The 17848-nt window shown below is 40.3% G+C and overlaps 1 protein-coding gene across 1 annotated transcript in view; it reads left to right on the top strand.

Moving 5' to 3' along the window:
* LOC306742143 (CD166 antigen homolog) overlaps positions 1–16819 on the top strand; it is a gene marked incomplete at its 5' end in the record, with an annotated part of 32471 nt that extends 15652 nt beyond the window's left edge. The window contains 15 exons of the mRNA XM_079224483.1: positions 7109–7215; positions 7455–7671; positions 7817–7881; positions 8280–8364; positions 8597–8770; positions 10156–10280; positions 10401–10533; positions 10888–11003; positions 11097–11223; positions 11807–11928; positions 14197–14329; positions 15030–15059; positions 15521–15632; positions 16028–16163; positions 16256–16819. Of these exons, the coding sequence (XP_079080609.1) occupies positions 7109–7215; positions 7455–7671; positions 7817–7881; positions 8280–8364; positions 8597–8770; positions 10156–10280; positions 10401–10533; positions 10888–11003; positions 11097–11223; positions 11807–11928; positions 14197–14329; positions 15030–15059; positions 15521–15632; positions 16028–16130 (1649 nt within the window). The 3' untranslated portion in view covers positions 16131–16163; positions 16256–16819. The remainder of the gene's footprint in view (positions 1–7108; positions 7216–7454; positions 7672–7816; positions 7882–8279; positions 8365–8596; positions 8771–10155; positions 10281–10400; positions 10534–10887; positions 11004–11096; positions 11224–11806; positions 11929–14196; positions 14330–15029; positions 15060–15520; positions 15633–16027; positions 16164–16255) is intronic.
* Between the last annotated feature and the right edge of the window lie 1029 nt (positions 16820–17848).

The raw sequence follows: 17848 nt of genomic DNA, 5'->3' as shown, positions 1-17848 counted from the left end.
AATCTCGGGAAGGGAGAGTTTAAAGCAGGTTCGGCTATTCATGTTGAAGTTTTTTTTTGTAAATGCATAGAGTACTGATGAGGACTATTTCGGTGAGCTGTGCTCTTCTGCCCGTTTCCATTCTTATATTTTGTAAAAAACCTCTACATGCACATTAGAGTGTTTGCCTTATTTTCCTGAATAACATGCAGCATTAGCACGAGTCATGTGATCGGGCATTTTGTTTGCCGAGCATGAGTCCTATTGTTGGTTTGGTTGCACAGCGTTCTAAAAATGTGTCCATCCGGCCGGGGTGAAGGAGGGGAGCCATTATACTCACACTAATAATATTGTGTGTTGTACATAATTCTCCATTTGCTGTCCATTGTCCGCAGCAGCACACAGGCTTGCTTTGCCCTGAGGTGACAAACAAGGCTCTGCTCAATGTAAACTGAGCAAATATGAGAGGTTCTCCTCTGGTTGGCCTGTTTTTGACAACAACAAAAATGTCAATCATAGAGCTGAAATGATAAGTAGATTTATTGATTAATGATTACTGTTTTGATTGTGATATTCAAGCATAAACTCCCGACATAAACATATTTTCTGCTCATCAACTCAATATATTTGGTCTTGGACTAATGATCAGACAAAGCAACGCCTTTAAAGACGCCTTGATGGCCATTATCTAGACTAATTTCCCATTTGAATATTTTTAATTGACTGGTTGTGCATCAATAAAGCGTTTTATTAATGTCAGAAAGTATCACACTCTGGTTTACACCATAAAACTAATACATATGTTATAATCATGACAATGTTTCTCATGAAACTTGTCGATAAGAATCTGCAGGAACTTGATCACTTATTAAAAACACACCAAAAAAAGAAAGGTTCAGCTGGACTGCAGATAGAGCCGATGGGGAACATTGTAGAAAATGAAACCTTTGTGCTAAGTATTTCTGTCCATAAAGGGACTCTCTTTTCAGATTGATTCTCTCTGAATGACCTTTACACCCTTCTGAAGGTCAAAGAGGTGCAGGGAGACATCTTTAGGATGTTGGATAGCTTTCTGTGCCCTGAAACAGATGGTGTAGCAAAACATGAGGCTTGTAAAAGGGCTCGAAATCGCCATGTCACAGACTCATTTCTACACAATGCGGCTTTTGTCAACCACAAAGTACTTCCACCAACTGATGCCTGCTGCATTTAGGCCACTTCATCGTCAACATCAACACTGGAGCTGAAACCATTTCAACAATTATTCAGCAACTATTGAAATAAATGCTGAAAACAAGGAGAGTGAAGACGTTGCCTTTGTTTCTGTGAATGTGCTATTTTGAGCAATTCGTAGACAAAACGATTAACACAAAAAATAAACAGCAGATTTATGAATAAGAATACCAACTCAAATCAGCAGCAATTTGAAGGAAGACTGACTAAATTGCTCGGTGTGTTTGTATTATTGTAAGACCAGACTAGTTACCACAGTGTGGAAACCTTGGTCATACCTTGGCTCTGTTTTTCTTTGAACTTCACGCTATTGTGAGATGAAAAGTTATGGGACCATCAAAGTCATTGGGCTTCACCATGTGGGAACCGTGACTGTGTTTTGTGCCAATCCTTCTGGCCTAATGTTTTGGGGAAATACTACCACCACCCTTCTTTCACTGCAACATAGACAACAGAACATGCAGGACAATTATGTTGTGCACGCGCCCTTATTACGTGCTTCAAAAACAGAGCCACCCAGCTATGGGCATTAGTGTGTTTTGTCGAACAGCTCTCGACAGTCGGGTAAAGAATACAAGCTGATGCCCTTAGTTTTACAGGATAAAAAACCTGACAAGGCAATTACAGTAGTCAGGAAAAGCTAAATTACAGCGCACACAATGTTGACGCTTGAAATCATGCCTCCATGGTTCAGCTTGCAACATAAAGGGAAACAGTGTGAAAGAAATGTTGTGCAAGTGTGCAGTCAGTTATCCATCACTCACATGATTACGCCCCTTCCCTCAAGACAGACGGACGGAGATAGTGAGGATGTAGCTCGGTATTTTTTAAGTAAAAAAAAACTCTTCAGCAAGCCGGTCTGGAACACTTCCTCAGCCTGAACCAGTACTGTAACACAATTAAAATACAGTCAAGTGCTTTTCATAGTAAAATATGAACTAAAGCCTATAGAGCTCATATGTTAGCCTATTAAATGGCTACAAGGATGCTTTTGGGGAACCTGCTGGGAGAGAGAGCAACACTCCAAAACATTCCGCACCTTTCCATATGACAGCAGTCCTATTTTTCTTGACAGCAAATAATGAGAAATTTGGGCTTCTCTGATCTCATCTCAGCACTTGTTAAATTATTTAAGAAAAGACAAGGACGAGAAGAAAAATGTCATGGAGGGTTAGCTTTTTTCCTTGATTTCTCGCTCCTTAAGCAAGCAACATTCACTATAAGAATCTTGCCTTTCCTCAAGTATTATTGATCTAGTTGAAGTGGTTCTGTCTGCTCCCTCCCTGCTGAAGCAAGGCTATTTGCCATCAAGCCTTTGTGGACATGCGCCATGGGATCTCCATTCACTGCACAATCCTCATTTTCAGCCCTTAATACGCTTGGGCCTCCGTTTTCTTTTGGATGTTGCACCTGAAGGACGTGCGCACACACACACAAATGGGAGGTTGTAAGGTAGCAAAACAGGGGTACAGAGACTACTGTGGGGTGGTAGCTGATTTCCCTGGTGAGCTTATATCGGAGCTGTCGTCACCTGTCTCTTCCCAGCGAAAGAGGCGCCTTAATCAGGAACATGAAAGTGTCTCCTGTGGTGCTGCCTCCTGTCTCTGTCACTTGCCTCTTATGTGATTTACCCACACCAAAATATTAGCTATAATTTCTGTCCAGTATGAGCACTCTTCTTTATAAAGTAGAGAGAAATTCACATCAAACCAAGCTATTTTGAGTTCAGAGGACTTAAGTGCCAGTAAATTATTTGAAAAGACACGGATGTAGTGCACTGGAATATAGTGTTGCTTCACCCTGCTGTGTGGAGACCCTTCTTCATCTTAGTCTACATGAGCAACATTGTTCAGCTTGATTCTTCATTACTTTTAATAACGGTTAGAATTGTATATAAACAAGTTTCAGAAGTCTGCAAAAAATAAATGACGCATAACTTCAGCTTGGAGTCTCAGAAACCACATTTCTGTTATTGGAGTTCTCTAACAGTATGTTTATTATCTCTCTCCAAAAAAATGCTTTGTATTATAATGAATGACGACATACTGTTAAGTTTTTAGTCTGTGAACGAATTTAAAGTTGAAAGTAAAATGTGGTTTATTACAATGCATAACACTGCTATACATCCTCAAATGTGCAAGGCCAGTTTTCGGTAAAAAAATATAATTAGCACCATTTCAATGCTATTCTACAAATTGGGTTTTAGGTCAGAACATAAGAAAAAAAGAAAAGAAATTACAATTATGATTACTATTTGCAGAGGATCTGGAAGTAAAGCCAGACACAACAAAACAGAAGGGTTTGACTGCTTGTATCCATTGCTCCCTCATCATATAGACAACTTTTAGAAGTGATGGTATTTTGTATGCATAGTGTGCGTGTATGTGTTTGTGAATGTAAAGTCTCACTGTTCACCTACAGCTACTTATGTGGCGAAGGATTACCTTATCTCAGTAAACAGCAGGAGCTTTGTCTTCTGTTACTCTACATGTGTGATTTATTCTCATTGTGTAACAGTGTAATCTGCACAGATAAAGCCTATTCCTCCATCCAGACTCTCATAAAGTTCTCAGAGAGGCTAAACACAGCTTTATTTGAATATTCAAAACTGCCTATTTGAATTTGAAATATAAGGAGTCTATTATACAGGAAGGGCGATAACCCTTCCAACCCTCCAGGGCTTGCAATGTAACCCGGATATAACTCACTCTTGTTCCTTAACAACTGTAAGATCCAGCAGAGCAGGTTGTGCAGGACTCTCCTAAGAAGATAGAGGCTCAGCACGTGGCCCCGGACGCCAACTACTTTCTCAACGTTTGGATGGGTCCTCGAGTATTCTGGCACTGACATACCCAGGTGTAACACATAATCTATACTGACGGATTATTTTTGGCACTGTAAATGAAGTCCAAATATGAAATGTAGCAGGCTATCATTGGATCTGACACATATGCAAAACATGTGTCCATGCCCTGCACAGAGAGCTCATTAACTCAACCTCCTAATAGATTCACAACGTCTCCATTTTCCGCCCCAGCGTGTGCAATCTTTTCTGCCTCGACCAGAAACCTGCATGTGTAGCTACAGCACATTCAAGCATGAGAGTCAGTTTCATTAGATTTACATTAGAAAGACAAAACAAGGCGGTGTTGGACAGCTACATTAGCATACTGCGTTTGCACCAGTACTCTGCAGCACCATTTCAGGTGGACGAGAAACCCAGTTGTCAATATCTTGATGTGAGCCAGACTCTGTAAAATACAGACCCAATTGTACAGCTCCCCGTTGACTATTATGTAGATTTCATCAAATGCTAGAGAAAATAGCTATTATTATGGCATACTTGTGAATATGGGAATGCAGAAAATGTGCTTAGGTTTGGCGATATAAGCAAAAATCACTTATTGAATCGATCAATGCTTGATTTTAAAGAAGCTTGTAATCCTTGGAATTGATGCCAAAGGAACCGGTTGTAGGTGTGGAAAATCACGCATAATAAGAGGAATCAATGCAGGAGAAAGTTTTAATTGTACTGCAGTTGACAAGTGACAGAGCTTATCCCCGTGTCTGGTGAAGGATTCCTGGTAAAACTGTCAGCAGTTGAAATGTGGTGAGGTTTGTTTTCATCCCTTGCTGTCACTATTAAATGTCGCTGAGCCTTATTTAAATGCAGGAATTGTATCTGTGTGGGGGACGTGCAGCAGTATCAGTGTTTAATAGTTGTTTTATTGTGTTACATTGTTTGATGCTCACAGATAAAGCTCTAAAAAAACTGATTATAGTCATCACCACAGCAAATATCAAATGCATTTTTAAAGCTTTGTTGTTCTCTTCTGTGCATATGTGTGTTTCCCGGTCTCTCTATTGGTCATTTCTATTGTTTTTGCAGCCGTCAATCTAGCTCTAAATGGCTGTGATAAAGAATTAGCAAACACTGAAAATGGTTATTTTGTTCAGTCTTTTTGTTTGATTATATCCATGTTTTCAGTTTTTTTTACAAAATATAAAAAGATTTTAAAATGTAGTATACTACTCGTTAATGTGCACAAAGCAGCCAGTGACAGATTGTGGATATTAAAGGGGAAGACATTTTTGGACATACACGCTTTTGCTTTTTTTGTTGAGCGTTGTATGAGAAGATTGATGCCACACTCATATATGTTTGTTGGACTAACTTAGCTTAGCATACATACTGGATACAGTGAAACAACCAGCCTGGTTCTGAACAATATATTTATTTCTTCTTTTTGTATGTTTCGTACAGATAAATGAGACATAACACAATTTATGAGTGAGCTTTCAAGTTGTTGGCGAGTACATCGTGTCCCAATTTTGTCGCTGTTTCTCCGGTTTCCAGTCTGTAAGCTAGGCTAACCAGCTGCTGGCTGTAGCTTCAAATGTAACACTCGAGTGGTATCAATCTTTTCATCTTACTCTCCCTAAGAGAAATAAGTATATTTCCCAAATGTGGAAGTGGCCACAGGGCAGAGCAGTCACACAAGTAACACAACTGGCAAGAAACAACTTATAAGGAAAATGCATCAGAGCCCAACATAAAGCAGGACATGCCTGTAGAAATGACATTATTAAATTGTCTGTTGTTTGTCGTCTGCTTGCTGTGTTAGCTTTCCTGACAGGCTTTACTGACTCTGGTTAGTTCAGCGTCAGACTCAGTGTTGTTTCAGAGCTGACACCTCGTAAAGATGAGTGACAAGTGTCGGGAGTGGGAAGTTGTTCAGTGTCAGAGGGACGGCACACTGAGTTTAGCTGAGGCTCACGGTTTGATGTTGTTGTGAGTTGTGACAACATTATAAGAGCACCAGCCATTTAGGAGCGTGTCTAATTGTCCTGATGAAAATGACACTTGACAAGAGTGGTTTCAACGTGTGGGAGAACAAACAGACGGAGGAGGAAGCACACATTTGAGCTCATCCTGACATCACAAGCCACCGTGCCATCAGGGTTCCAGTTGTTACTCCGTCCTGGTGTAGGACAATGGTAACCATAGTAAAAGTATTTACTCTCATTCAAACGAGATTCAAATGAGTGTCACGCACACAGCAAATGAATTTCACCGCCCCATCTTTGCACCGAACCTTTCAATGCCTGAGTCAAGCTTGGAGGGAAAGAGAGACGAAAACTTGAGTTGCAGTGCAGGCATGACATTACAGTTTGCAGCAGTTTTGTTGTGCGTGAAAATAATCACACAATTTCAGGGTTGAACGCACACTTTGTTTCGCGCTTATCCTTTAAAATTGACGAACATTGTTTGTCACCGATTCAACAGATGGAATATGGTTTGGCCACTGCTTTGCTCTCTTACACTTTACTGAACAGCTGATGAGCTGTTTTGGCTTTTAGCTGTTAGATTTTTGTCTCCACACGCCCAGTCGTGTGTGGACTTGGTCTGAACCCAGAGAGGTCTGAAATGTGAATCTGAATACCAAAAACTGAGCAGCACCTCATTTTCAGTCGGGCCGTGGCAGCCCATTCTTCCCCGGAGCCTCCTGGCTCTCACCCCTCTCATCGCAGCCCGTTGAGACTCTTCTGCTGCTGCCCTCCTCCCATCCCCCCTCTCAAGCACTTTGTCTCCATGGCGATGTTTTTCAAGAAATTTAGGGCAGGCAATATTTTTTCCGGGAGGGGGTTTTTACCAAGGGGGCTGTAAAATTAGCAGAACTCCATGGAAACTGCTTTTCTTAGTGTCTGGAGGCGAACACTAAGTGGTATTGATAAATGGCAGTCAACTATGTACAGAACGGGGGGACAACTTAATTCAGAATTATAACGGATTTCAATTCTCCGTCGAAAAATGTCATGCTGTGTTGGAGCTGACCAGATCAGCTGCTCTGAAAAAGTAATTGAATTTTTTTCCCTTTTTTTCTCTCTTTCACAGTCAGTAGTTTGGAGACTGTTATCGGCCTGTATGGGGAAACATTCGAGATCCCCTGCAACAATGGAGCCGTGAATGCAGAAGACATCCTGATAACTAAATGGAAATATGTAAGTCACAGTGAAGGTCGATAGATTCAAAATGGTGATCTTCGTCTGACACCCACTTATCATGTCTGAACCACGCCCAGTCTGAGTGCCTATGTGCATTAGGCCGGTCATCTGTCCCTCCATGTGACACGTTATGAACAGAAGGCGTGGAACAAAACACTGTGGGCTTTTTAATGGAATTGGAAGTCAATGCTGTATGTGACAGACATGTTTTAAGTGCACTCTGCTCTGCTCTCCAGGACAAAGGAGAGGGACTTCCGGGAGACCTGCTGGTCAAGCAGAAAAACCAGAATGTTTCAATCAGCGCCACTGATGAATACAAGGGCCGAGTGAGCATGGCTGCAAACTCCAGCCTGCTGCTTTCTGCAGCCAAGATGACTGACCAGCGCACTTTCACCTGCATGGTGGTGGCTGGTGCCGACATCACAGAATATCCAGTTAACGTGATGATCTACAGTGAGTACAAGCTGGCATGCGTCTGAAATAACTTTCCTTATTTGGATTACTTCAGTTAAAGTGCTGTAATGACTGACATGCAGCACACAATTCACCCACTCTAACACCCTGTTCATTAATTAAAAAATGTTTTAATGTATTGTAGAGATGCCGGCAGGCCTGGAGATTTCTGACAAAGCGGAGGACCTAGAGATTGGCAAACTTACTACGGTGGGTTTTTAATGATAAACATTGCTTATACCTACATTATTTTGCGCAGTAAACCATCAAGGGAAATCCTTCACTTGAGCTAAGGTAACTTGAGGCATAGCAGAGACCATGTTACTACAGTAATGAGTTCTTTGAAGTGATTCTCATGAATTACTAAAGAGCAGAATCTCCTCTACTGCAATTAAAACACCCAAAGGATCGGAGGGGCTTTAGAAATGCTTAGGGCATTTCATGGTCGGAAAGGCTCCGAAAATGCCAATTTGCACAGATGTTTGGTCATTTAAAAAGATGCAGATTTATTCTAAATTTATGAAATGTTTATGTCAATATTTTTGTTTCCAAGTGTAGTTTTTTGCTATTTTTCCTCAAGTTTTGTTCTTTCTTTTTTTGTTCCACAGCTCGGGACATGTGTTGCAAAAGACTCCAATCCAGCTGCAATTATCACATGGCGAAAGAACAACACAACTCTGGCTAATGGGAAAGGTGTGTTTTCTTTATTCTGTTGGATGATTATAAATGACAACAAAACAACTCTTTGGAGTGCTGCCATTTTTAAATGTTACATACACAGATGTATTTATTCTCTCGGACAGTAAATTATCCATCAGTGTAGAATTGTGCTGAACTCGATGACTGTGTGAATCCAGTGTTTTTGTCATGACACTATATTTTACTTTTTAGAGTTTTCAGACTGAGTTGTTTGTTTTCTGTCTAGGGATTTCCATCCAAGCCTCGGTGCTGGTGGACCCTGTTACTGGCCTTTCAACTACTTCCTCCATGCTGGAGTACTCGGCCGAGAAGGAAGACACGGACGCTGAGTTCTCCTGCAGCACTCGGCACACTGTGGGCTCGGAGCTAGTGTCCTCTCCAGCGACCTTCACGATCACCTGTGAGTCCTCTAACCCCTTTAACAACCTTCCCTGGACACACTTGCTAAACCGCACCAGCTTCTGTCTGCAGACAAGTTGTTGTCAGACTAACTTCTGCATAAAATGGATATTTCCCCCTGTTTACTGTCTTCATGCTGAGCTAAACTGACTCTCAGCTGCTTCATATTTGCCAGAACTATATGAGAGTGGTATTGATCCTCTCATCCAACTCTCTACAAGAAAGAGAATAAACCTATTTTATTTTCCTCATTTACTTTGGTATGTGCATATAAATTATGAAAACATTATGAAAAACATATTTTGGTCGAGATTCTGATGCATTCTAGAATTTTATAAATATTTCTTATTTTTTTAAACAAAAAACAGAGCGTTGTGGAGACTTAAAGCAGTGGTTTCTGTCTGAATGCATTCCAGTCTTGCTGTTGAAAGGATTGTTAGGAAAACAACACTGCAGCAGGGAATTCTTCTCCACTTGTAGAAAATCACTCACAATCATTTTATACCAGGTTGATCTGCTTTTCTTGGTAGTGGTATCCATGCTTTTACCCCCATGAGCATATATTCTTTCACATCTTAAAAACTTTATTTTTAAATATTGACAAGCAAAACACTGTTTTTCCGTTCAAATCTTCAATTATTTAAGGGGTGATGTTTTTACTTACGGTAATAAGATTTTGGTGTATTTTTGTCGAGTAAACTGCTTGCAAACGTGACTTGATTTGACATGATGTGAATTTTAAAATACAGTCAAAGGTATCACTAGCCTGACTGGAGGTCGAGTTTCTTCAACATCACACACAGTGTCTTCTCAGGACTAGACGACATCAGCCACAAGCTCTCAACGAAGACTAAGAACATCTCTTTTATTAACCCCATCTGTAGCTAGTGGAGAAAGACTGCCTGTGTTATTTTCCAGAATATATTAACAGTGTTTTATGTCTTTTTTTGCTTCCAGCCAAGAAAGACAACAGTAACGGCACCTTTTAAAGGTGACAGTTTAAAAATGAGGTGTGGATTCTGTAGCTCTGTCGTGGGATTTATACCGAACGTAGCATCAAATGGAAGTTATCTGCTCAACCTGGCCTTTAAAGTCAAACTTATCTGTACCGAAACGCTTTCTTACAAGAAATGTGGAGAGTTTGTCTCAGATGGAGCAGAAACATTGAGCTTTGAAAGGATTGTTTGGTCTAATGCCTTAGAATATGACTACAATTCAACCATCTCCTCGGCTGCATTTCTAATTTGGTCATAACAAATACTGAGAGCTCTCTGTAGCGTGCTGACACAGCCGATATCTGCAGTCGGCTGTTGGGAGGAACGCGCTTTACTTAATCCACCCTCACATACATCCCCACTCTGACTTTCCGCCTCCTATTTTCTGCAGACTCCACAGAGACCATCGTCCTTCAGGTAACTGCTCAGGACCCTCTTGTTGAAGGAGACAACGTGAGTCTGAAGTGTGTGGCAGACGGCAACCCGGCTCCTACCGCCTTTAACTTCCACCTTAAGGTACACATGCTCATCAATATCTCATCAAGACATATTCCATTCATGCCTATTACATGTGTTGTGTTGTTTCTCTTCAATAAGTCCTTGAAAACACCATTGTTTGATTGTATGTCCTTGTAGGGAGAGTTGGTGAAAGTGGAAAACACAGATACTTACACCATCACGAATGTCTCACGTAACTCTACTGGTGAATACAAATGCTCTCTTGTTGACGACCCAACAATGGAAGCATCAAAGAACATCACAGTCAGCTGTAAGAGACCAAAACATGTTGTATTTATTCAGTGGTAGAAATTTCTCAAATGTTGCCACATGCCAGTATAATTGTCAGCGTAATTTTCCTTTTCTACCTGTAATCTTTTTCTGTCACGATGAAAGCTAATTTGCTATTTGCTAATGAAAAGAGCGTCCTAATGTCTCTCTGTGCCAGCCTGCCTGTCTTACTGTGCTTTATGAAGAGACATGTTGTGTCAACCGCTCTGCCTCTAATAAGCTGCATCGGCAGGGCACTGAGCCAAGTGCAGGGTTGTGTGGTTAACAACAGCAATGTTTCCACCCTTGTCAGGCCTCTGAACAATCTCCTCACCATCCTCTCCTCTCTTGTTAGACCTAGACATCAAATTAAGCCACTCTGGAACCGACGTCAAGAAAACAGCCGGTCAGGCCTTGAATCTAACTCTCCAGATTGATGCCTCTGGAGGCGTCAAGGTCTCCTGGACAAAGGTAAAAGCAATCTTTTATACAACAAAGTCTGAATCCGTGAAGAAACATTTTGGTTGTTATTGACTGTGCTGGTATCCATTATATTTCATTCAGGACAATGTTAAACTGAACAAAGAGCCCAAGTTTACCAAGCTGACTTACACTGACTCTGGCCGCTATGAGTGTGAGGTGACGATGGGGCTCCTCAGCAAAAAGGATTTTTTTGAGCTGGCTGTCGAAGGTAAGAAGGACTTGAAGTATACTCTGAGATTTTTGGGATATGTGATTATTTGCTCTGTTGGTAAGGGTTGGATGAGAATATTCCTACCTCTCTCATGCCTCCTCAAGCTACAGCCAGTGACAGGTTAGATTTGTTTAGCTTAGATACGGGAGACATGAGGGAAAAGGGAAACGGTTATCTTCAAAAATTTACAGAAAATCTGAAGTGTAAAAACTTGTAAAATGTGTTGTTTTTGTACACCTTAATCGAGATACAACCTGTTAATTAGTGAGCTGTGGAGGTGCTAGTAGGCTTCTTTTGTTCCCTTTCGACAGAGCCATGCTAGTTGTTTCAAGGTTTCCAATCTTTATGCGAAGCTAAGCTAACTGTAGCGACATACTTTCCTTCCAGACATTGAGAATGGTATCAATCTTCTCATCTGCCTCTCAGCAAGAAAGAGAAAAGGCTACTGAATCTATTCTCTTCAGTAGGATATTAAGTCAGACTTTCTCCCGTCACTGTGTGTGCGTGCATGAATGAAAAGCAGCCATTCACGCCACACATGCTCATTCAGATGTATCTGAAGAGTTACGTCCTGTTGCAGGTGTTCCGGTTATCAGGGGGCTGTCCAAAAACCGAGGTGAAGACCACAGACATAAAGTCCTGATCTGTGAGGTTGAAGGTTTTCCGAAGCCAAATGTTTCCTGGAGCATCAACGGCACCTCGGTAAGCACAATCGTTCTCATGGTCGAAGGTATCGGACATCGTCCATGTCTCGCGAGATTCTCTAAGATTTGCAACACAGACACGGTCAAAATTAGATTTGGTGTCGGGCTGAATGTGAACGTCTCATGTACTTGCTGGTACTCAAAAAACTTTTTTTTCATGATGTCTATGCCAGAGTTTTAGTGGGGTATAATACGCAACTCACAAACTCTTTAAAATGGAAAGTTAACTGATAACCTGTCGCACGAAGCTGTAGACAAACAAACTGCAGGCATGTGGTATTTTGACCCGTTTTAGGGTTTGAATTTATTGGGGAGCTGTGGATGAGGGTGTGAAAGATGTGCGGTATATAACATAACCCTTCATAAAAACAGGTTGACTTTTTGCTCACAAGCACAGTTTAAAATGATTATCTCTGAGATTGCAGTCCTGGTTATAACGGTAACAGTACATTTTGTTAAACACTCCTTTAGTGTATGTATATACTGGTGTATATGTTTACAGTGCAGCCAAACAGACTCACAATGTTTTAATAAAGAGGTTGAGTCATTTAGAGTCATTTACGAGCAGTAAAGGTGACTCACATTCTGCTGCATCGGTTCCTGTGAGTCCTCTGTGTGTCGATGGGCAGTTTTAATGCAGCGTGGGAATGAGGGACTCTGCCACTAACAAGGAAAACAGCTCTATAGAGGTTATTAATGAATAGTTTTACATTGCAGACAATGAATAACATCAAGAAAGGGTTTATTTTAATTAAAATCTCAAGGATTCTAACTTTTAAACTGTAATGAAATCTGTATTGCTTCATTTGAATCAGCTATTTCAAAAACTGTAAAATATCCTAAATTGGCCCTTGCATAACTTCAATAACGGAACTTTAGAATTGACGCAACCCAATGAACCATAACAAACCAATTTCTCAACCCTAGATTATGGAGGAAGAGTTTCCCTGGTGTGCTTGTTAATATGTGTGTTCTGCTACAGTTGACAATAACGATTTATTGATTAGACAGCATGGAAACCAGCTTCAACAAGTAACCCCACGACCCAGTTTTTCCTCAAGTCCTCCTGACCGCCAATAATCACATTTGAAACAAAGTTTCATTCAGAAAGCCTTGAATGTTTCTCTGAGTCATCCCCTGACTGTTTAATGCGGATCGTCATATAAATCCATGTGGTCTTCTAGTGTAAGAGGGAAACATGTTTGTCCTGCAGGACCGTATCTGCAATCTTTAGGCAACATCATCTAAAAGTTATAAAGTATCCAAGCCATATTGTAGATGATGTTTATGTGCAGCCGGTATAAACCACTGAGACGCTTGTATGGTTGTTAAAGCATAATGGTGGGTTTTTCCCTTAAAACAAACCTATGAACAACATCAGCAGAGATGTGAAGATGCAACTAAACAGAGGCAATCGGTTTAGGCCTGCTTCCATTATGAGGATGCTAGAAAAGCCCAAGGTCTGCCAGTGTCGTGTTCCTGCTCTGCTTTTGCCACTGAATGAATGCTCCCTGTTATGTGCATAGCAGTTTGCTCTGTTCGTGTTTTCCCCAGCTACCACACTTATCTAGACCAAACATTTACAGGCGGTTGTGCTCAGTGTTTCGAAAGAGTACATTTCTTCAGTTTCTCTGAGGCTCAAACACAGTGTTTTGCACCAGACTGTCATAAAGACAATTTTTTTGTTTTTTGTGTTAAATGGACCCTTTTTTCTCCTTTGTGTGTACCTGTGTGCACACTGATAGCAGAGCCACTCAATGAAGCAGTTTGAATTGCACTTTAACCTGAGGGTGTGTGGGATGGTTACACTTCTTTTCGGCCCTTTCGGTCCTTGTGTGTCATAATTAATCAACTCCCAAGGTGCACAGGCACTCTTTCACTGAAGGATAATGAATTTTGAGATAACAAACATGCCTACATTTCAGTCAAAGTTTATTTTCAATCCCCTCATCGCATCCTTTAAAGCCTATTCACAGAGATTATAATGTTAGCCTTGAATACAGGCTCGGTTATGGGTATTTACGAAATTGCCCCCATCCTCTTGTATATGTAGAGGACATAAAAAAGGGTGTTGGCACTTCGTCTTTGTGTCTAGGGTTTTCCTGTGGGACTTAAGTGTCTATATCCCAGAGGCACATGCTGTTTCTTTGTCATGGAAAGGCTCATATTAATCCAATGCCGCCCCCTAGTGGTACAGAACATACACTCCTTACATGTGTGGCACGAATAGAAGCTAACATTTCTACTTTTTTCTCCTATCATTCAGATTGATGAGACTCCATTTGTCAACGGAAAGATAACACACAAGATCACAGTTGTGCCTACTGCAAATCTTTCTGTCTCTTGTTCGGTGGCCAATGAGTTTGGCTCGGACAGTAGGACTATAAATGTGTCATCCAGTAAGTACAAAGTGGCAGTGTGGTCCTCTCGTCTCTCTCCGCTTCACGTTCTTCCTAAAGACTAACTCTTGATCTGCCTTTGTTTTGATGTTTTCCTATTCTGCTCACTAACTCTTTCTTTCTGCATGTTAACTTTACATGATTGAATAAAACTACTCCAACTTAGCAGGTGTGTGCCTTAGAGGAAACACATAATTAAGTATTTGTTTAATCAGTGGATAAGGAAATCACAGAATTTAGGGCCGACACAAACCTTTAAGATACATAAGCTTCTTTGTATAATCAACATGATGTATAAATGATTATGTTATTTTTGCTTCTTTTGAGGTGTTGACAGATCTCTGTTTCGTTACATGAGCAGTTGTTCGCCTTTTGATGATTTGACTTCTAACACCTCACCACTGTCCAAATGTCATCACTGCATGCTCTTCGCCCTTTGTAGACACTGATGCAGTGTTAACATCATGCTTTGCTCTCCCTTGCTTACTCATTCCTGCGTGGTTGAGACAGCATTTCATCTCTCTTTCCCCCCATTCACTCAGTGGTGTGTGTGTTGGGATGCTGGATTTAATCTGTTCCCTCTGTTGAACTTCTTGCATGCAAAAGTAGAATAGAGTTAGAGTGGTATTCTTTCTGGACATCACGCCTGTTTTTTTTTATTTTTTGTTGGAAGTTAATTTTATTTTATATCTGATTTCAGTCAATGGGGAGGTGAGAATGGATAAACAAGGTAAGTTGTAGCAGTCTTCTTGCTTGTACGAGTGGGTGGGAGGGGGGGGAAGTCAAGTCTTTGGGGGAATCAAATGTTGCTCACTGAAAGAAGGCTCTTGATTTAATATTTACCTTTCACATCACCTTGGACTCTTCAACTGGAAAATCAATCTTTGGACAGTGTGTTCACATTCATAAAACACAGATATGAAGGACTAAGAGGAGTGGAGCTACCAGCATCCTGACAAAATGTCAACATTGTCCATAATCCCATTGGTTGATGAAATGAATCACTTTTAATCTGTCATTAACATTTAACTCAATGAGTCATAACCATGTACAGAGCGGATGTGTCCATTCATCGAGGCATTTATTGCACATCATGACTTGTTTGCTTCCCGGTATCAGTATGCAGTCAGACTGGAGTTTGGTACTGAAATGTGTCTCCCAGGTCTCTCATGTTTCTGTTTTCTCTTCCAGACCAATCGGATGATAACGACCAAACCAAGCTGGTGATCGGAGTTGTGGTCGGTCTCCTCGTCGCCACTATAGTTATTGCCCTGGCATACTGGGTCTACATGAAGAAATCCAAGTAAGAAGTTGACACTGACCTTTCTACAAATCATAACACTGTTATACAATTCTGATTTATCAATTATTGTGTAATTTAGGCACGAGGTTAAAATAGTGTGTGTTGGTATCTAATCGTATACGTACATAATATTATATATAGTGTATATATATATATATATATATATTTTCTTTATTTAATTTTCTTAAAATGAATGTGTGTTATGCTCTGGTATTTTATTGTATTGTATATATTAAGTATTTTCATACTTAATAGTAGTAGTAGTCACCACTAAGTTAACATCAAGTGCAAATGAACAGTGTATATTAGATATTATATCCACCATCCCTACCATATAAAGTTTGTTTTTTATACAAATGACTGCATGTTGGGTAACAATGTTTTATTCTAAACAGGCAAGGAAGCTGGAAGACTGGTGAAAACGAGGATGGGTCCTCTGAGGAAGAGAAAAAACTGGAGGAGAAAGTGGAGGAGAACAGCCAAAAAGCTGAGGTGTAAAGAACCGGCAACTATCCTTCGGAAATGTGAAAGGTAGAAAACATTTCTATCGTATGCCTCAGAAATAAAGATGAACCAAGTAATTATCTTTTTAAACAACATCGATTTCGTTCTCTTCTTTTCAGTGGGAACGTGGAACTTTTGCACATTTCTCTTCACCTTTGTCTTTGGAGGGAAAAAACAAGTGTACATTGGGATAAAGACGCTTTGGATTTGGTTTCAGGGAAAATTTGACTAAAAAGCATATCCAAACACCCCCCTCACCTTAAACCGTCACCCCTCCATTCCTAAATAAAAAAATAAAAAAAATAAAAAGAATGGATACTGTATGTGATATACATAACTTGTCTGCACTACTGATACACGTGTAAACTTGTCTACTATTAGGACTCATGTTTGTTAGAATGGAATTTGGGAAACTGAGAAAATGCTGATCTTTTTGGTTTTGTTAGTTGTTGCAAGTAGAATTACGACTAGACCAGTTGCCTTTGCTGTAAGGATGTGTAGGCCTGCATTAGTCTGACTCTTTGGCCCTCGGACCGCCATCGCTTTCTTAGCTTCACGTCATCACAGTCAAACAACCTCTGCCTTCAACGTCAGTGTACTAAATCTATTTATTGGTGCATTCGTTTCAGTTTGTTCGTTCAGGCATAAAACAATGTTGAATGAAATAGAGATGGAATTCCTGAAAGGGCTATGGGTTATGGGGGTAATACTCAGCATTAGTTATACATGGTGATATGATTTACATTGCAGGAAGTAGGCGGTGTGGCACGAGTTCTTTGGCTTTTTTTTTTGTTCTTTGATTGTGTCTTCCTCAGAAAACAACAGAAACTCAGTTCATTTAGCCTGTTTCTTTTTTCATATGTACTGTGCATTGGACATAACCACTGTGTGACACAGGCAGGTAGATTATTGAGAGAAAGTTAGGGTAACTCAACTCATATTACTGGCTTTAATTTGTCTGTACAGATTGTTTTACATAAAGCCATTGTTTGTTTTCATGCAAGAAGAACTCACTGAGCCTGTAGTAGTGAAAGAAATTTCCAAGGCTGTAAATTCATTCTAAATTTGTTCTTCATTCGTGTTGAGGTATGATTGTTTATTGTGTAGCTATGGCATGAGTTTGTGACGGCGCACACAGAGAGGACATGGTGTTTATCTCAACGTAGCCGTCATGATACATTTGCCTTCTTTGGAAAATCTACCTGTAATTGCTTCAGTTTGTGATGTGCACTAGGGTTCATGTTTTCATGTCAGATTTGTGTAGAATACGACGGAATACGCGCAGCTGTACATGTCACACATTTGGTCCTCTTAAGAGCATTTACTAAATTTGGAAAATGTATCGAGACCAGGATATAATTGTGAAGTATGTGAATTCATTTTCTTTTTTGCTATTTATATTGTAAAAATGTCCAGGTAGGCAAATTCAATAATGTCCATATAATTCATAACTTAGATTGAAACAGTTGGTAAATTGCTTGCAGACGTTACAAAAGTGTAATTAAGTTGCTCAGCGTCTGGTGGAATAGATCCAGCATGTGATAATCTCAGACCTCCAGGCTGCTGTTTGTAAAACCATCAAATTGGAAGACTGACCAAAGAAAGTGAACATTGCCATGCAAGTATTGTAAATACCTGATGTTTGTTTTTGTACTTTTGTTTAAAATAAAGTGTACATTTGGAAAAGTTATGTCCACTGAATGGTGATTATG

The sequence above is a fragment of the Taurulus bubalis genome (genome assembly GCF_910589615.1).
Source record: "Taurulus bubalis genome assembly, chromosome: 10".
NCBI lineage: Eukaryota > Metazoa > Chordata > Actinopteri > Perciformes > Cottidae > Taurulus > Taurulus bubalis.
Note: the sequence above shows the minus strand (reverse complement) of the source record. Positions and strands in the feature narration are given on the sequence as shown.